At 25.2% G+C, this 2,745-nt stretch overlaps 2 protein-coding genes across 2 annotated transcripts; both read right to left on the bottom strand.

Annotated features, from left to right (window-relative positions):
• Positions 1-552: 552 nt before the first annotated feature.
• On the bottom strand, positions 553-1,023 carry EIN_266060 (hypothetical protein; the record flags this gene model as incomplete). Its single annotated transcript, XM_004185015.1, has 1 exon — positions 553-1,023. The coding sequence occupies one exon, from the start codon at positions 1,021-1,023 to the stop codon at positions 553-555; it is 471 nt and encodes a 156-aa protein (XP_004185063.1).
• Positions 1,024-1,081: 58 nt separating this feature from the next.
• On the bottom strand, positions 1,082-1,662 carry EIN_266050 (hypothetical protein; the record flags this gene model as incomplete). Its single annotated transcript, XM_004185014.1, has 2 exons — positions 1,082-1,120; positions 1,168-1,662. 2 exons carry the CDS (start codon positions 1,660-1,662, stop codon positions 1,082-1,084), a joined length of 534 nt encoding a protein of 177 aa, XP_004185062.1.
• Positions 1,663-2,745: the final 1,083 nt, after the last annotated feature.

Genomic DNA, 2,745 nt, shown 5'->3' with positions numbered 1-2,745 from the left:
ATTTAAACAATCAAGGTTATTGATCAAAACAGTATTAAATAAAATAAACAATTCAAAAATAAAAAATAAAATTTTCAATTGTAAAGTCTAAAAAATTTTTTAAATGTTGGTTTTACTTATTTATACTTTTCTTTTTTATCCAAAACACAACTTCGTGATTATTTAAAAACTGACATTTAATTATAAAGATGTGTTTTATGTTTTTGGCAAAATTTGTGTTATGGTAATCAAAATTTTAATCCCAAGTTTGTTTTTTGTATTTTTCAATCAATTTTTTGGTGCAAGATTTATTTGTCAAGTAAAATTTAAAAAAGTCATGTTCGTTATTTTGTTTTTTTCGAGTAAATATTTATAACAAAAAATGAGGGTTAAGCAAAGGAAAAATTATTTAGAAATTATTTGTCTAAAAAATCGGGGCATCCCAATACAGAGTTTTGAAAAACAGTTTACTTTTATAATTTTTTATAAACAAATAAACTAAGATTTGATTATTTTAAATTGAAAATAATGATAATGTGTCTGGTGTACATTTATCATTCATTGATGTCAAACTCAGTTGTGTTTTCTCGTTTTGAGATTGAAACAACAATCAAAACAGTTCATACCAAATGATGTCACGGTTGATGGTATATCTGCACTGGTCAAATTCGTACAACTAGCAAAACACCACTTATCAAGTGATGTCACACTTGATGGTATTGTCACATTGATAAGACCGCTACATCCACAAAAGTAATGATCTCCAATTGATTTTACACTTGATGGTATTACTATATTACTCAGACGTTCACAAGAAGTAAAACATGAATTTGGTATTGATGTAACACTCGATAGTATAACTACATTTTTCAAAAAGCAACATCGACAAAAACAGGCTTTACCAATTGATATAACACTTGGTGGTATTATTACACTGCTTAAACTACCACATTCATAGAAACTATCATTACCAATTGATTTAATACTTGATGGTATTGTCACTTTGTTCAGAGTATCACATCCATAAAAACAGTTGTCACTCATTGATGTAAAACGGGATGGTATATCAAACTCGGTACATTTTCATTCGTTGTTTAACTTTTTATTGTTGATCATAATTGCACTTGTTAGTATTGCTACACTGCTCAATGTTTCATACCCAAATAAGCATCTATCTTCAATAATAACGTTTATAAAATGTGGTATAACTACACTGGTAAGACGATCACATTCACTAAAACAAAAATCACCAATTGATTTCATACTTGATGGTATTAACACACTGCTTAGCCTACAACAACTACAAAAACACAAATCGCCAATTGATTTCACACTTGGTGGTATTGTAACGTTGACTAGACTGCCGCAGTAAATTAAACATTCAATACCAAGTGATATAACTTTTGATGATATAACCACACTACTCAAATTGCATCCATTAAAAAATTCATCACCAAGTGATGTGACACTCAATGGTATCAATACATTGCTTAAATCGATACAGTTATAAAAACACCATTTACCAAGTGATGTCACATTTGGCGGTAAATTATTACCATATTTATTTTTATCATTATCAGTGTAGATAACATTTTTAAATTCGATGTTTATATTACTGTTTGTGTCAAATGTTGTATAATCAACAGTGAACCACACTACAATTTGATAAAAAACGATTTTCATTTCAATGTTTTGGTTTTTGTTGATATCTTCTGATGTTCCAGAGTGTTCAGTATTAACAAAAAATTCATTACCAAAGTTCTCGTTTTCTTTATTTTATAAGTGAAGTGTTTCAATGTTTGTAAAGTATTTGATAGTTTTGTGATTCAATGGAATTGGATTGAAATGAAACTTTTCCATGTTGCCTTTGTACTTTATGCATACAAATTCAATGTTGACAAGGTCTTCTATTGTTGTGAAATACTTTGAGACTATCATGACATAATAACTGTCAAGTTTGGACATCTATAATTATTAAGTGATAGTTTGATTTTTAAATACTTAAAATTCAAAGGAACTAAATATTTTTAGAAGATGATTAATTGGTTGAAACAATGTCAAATGATGTTTTTAATTGTTGGTAAAAAAATATTTTACCAAAAATACACATTTGTTTTCAAAAATAATCAATGTGATAAAATAATAATTATTTAATAATAAATTTATAATTAAAGTGTAAACATCAAAAATAAAATAAAACTAAATTATAACAAAAAAGTTTATCAAATAAGTATCGTGATTTTTCAAAGTTATTTTGTCTATCACAACACAATTATTTTTAAAATTTGTTTAATTTATTATAAATACTTTATTTAATAACTTATTATTTTTTTAATTAAAATAAAATAAAAAGATAAAGAAATATTTATTAATTTTATAATATACTTATTGACTCACTTTTAGATTTTATAATTCACTTGTCAAAAAATGACTCACTTCTGCGCTTTCTGACTCAATTAAATAAAAGTAACTCACTTAAAAAATAATTTACTATTTCAATGGTTTTTTAAATAATAAAATAAAATTTTTTCAAAATAATAAAATATAGTTTTTAATTAATTTGTTATATAATTATTAACTCAATCAAAGACTTGACTATTTGAGTTAATTTGCCATTAATCAAAATAATTTATATCTGGATTGTAATGAAAGGGAGTTTCCCAAAGTAATCAAAAAACGGTAGCAGAATTGATTTATTATTGGTTCTTTCAAGCCTTCTCAAACTGTTAAATAAATTAAAGATCAAACATCAAAACATATTTTTTT

The sequence above is a fragment of the Entamoeba invadens genome (assembly GCF_000330505.1).
Source record: "Entamoeba invadens IP1 unplaced genomic scaffold scaff_1105074725681, whole genome shotgun sequence".
Taxonomy (NCBI): Eukaryota; Evosea; order Mastigamoebida; family Endamoebidae; genus Entamoeba; species Entamoeba invadens.
Note: the sequence above shows the minus strand (reverse complement) of the source record. Positions and strands in the feature narration are given on the sequence as shown.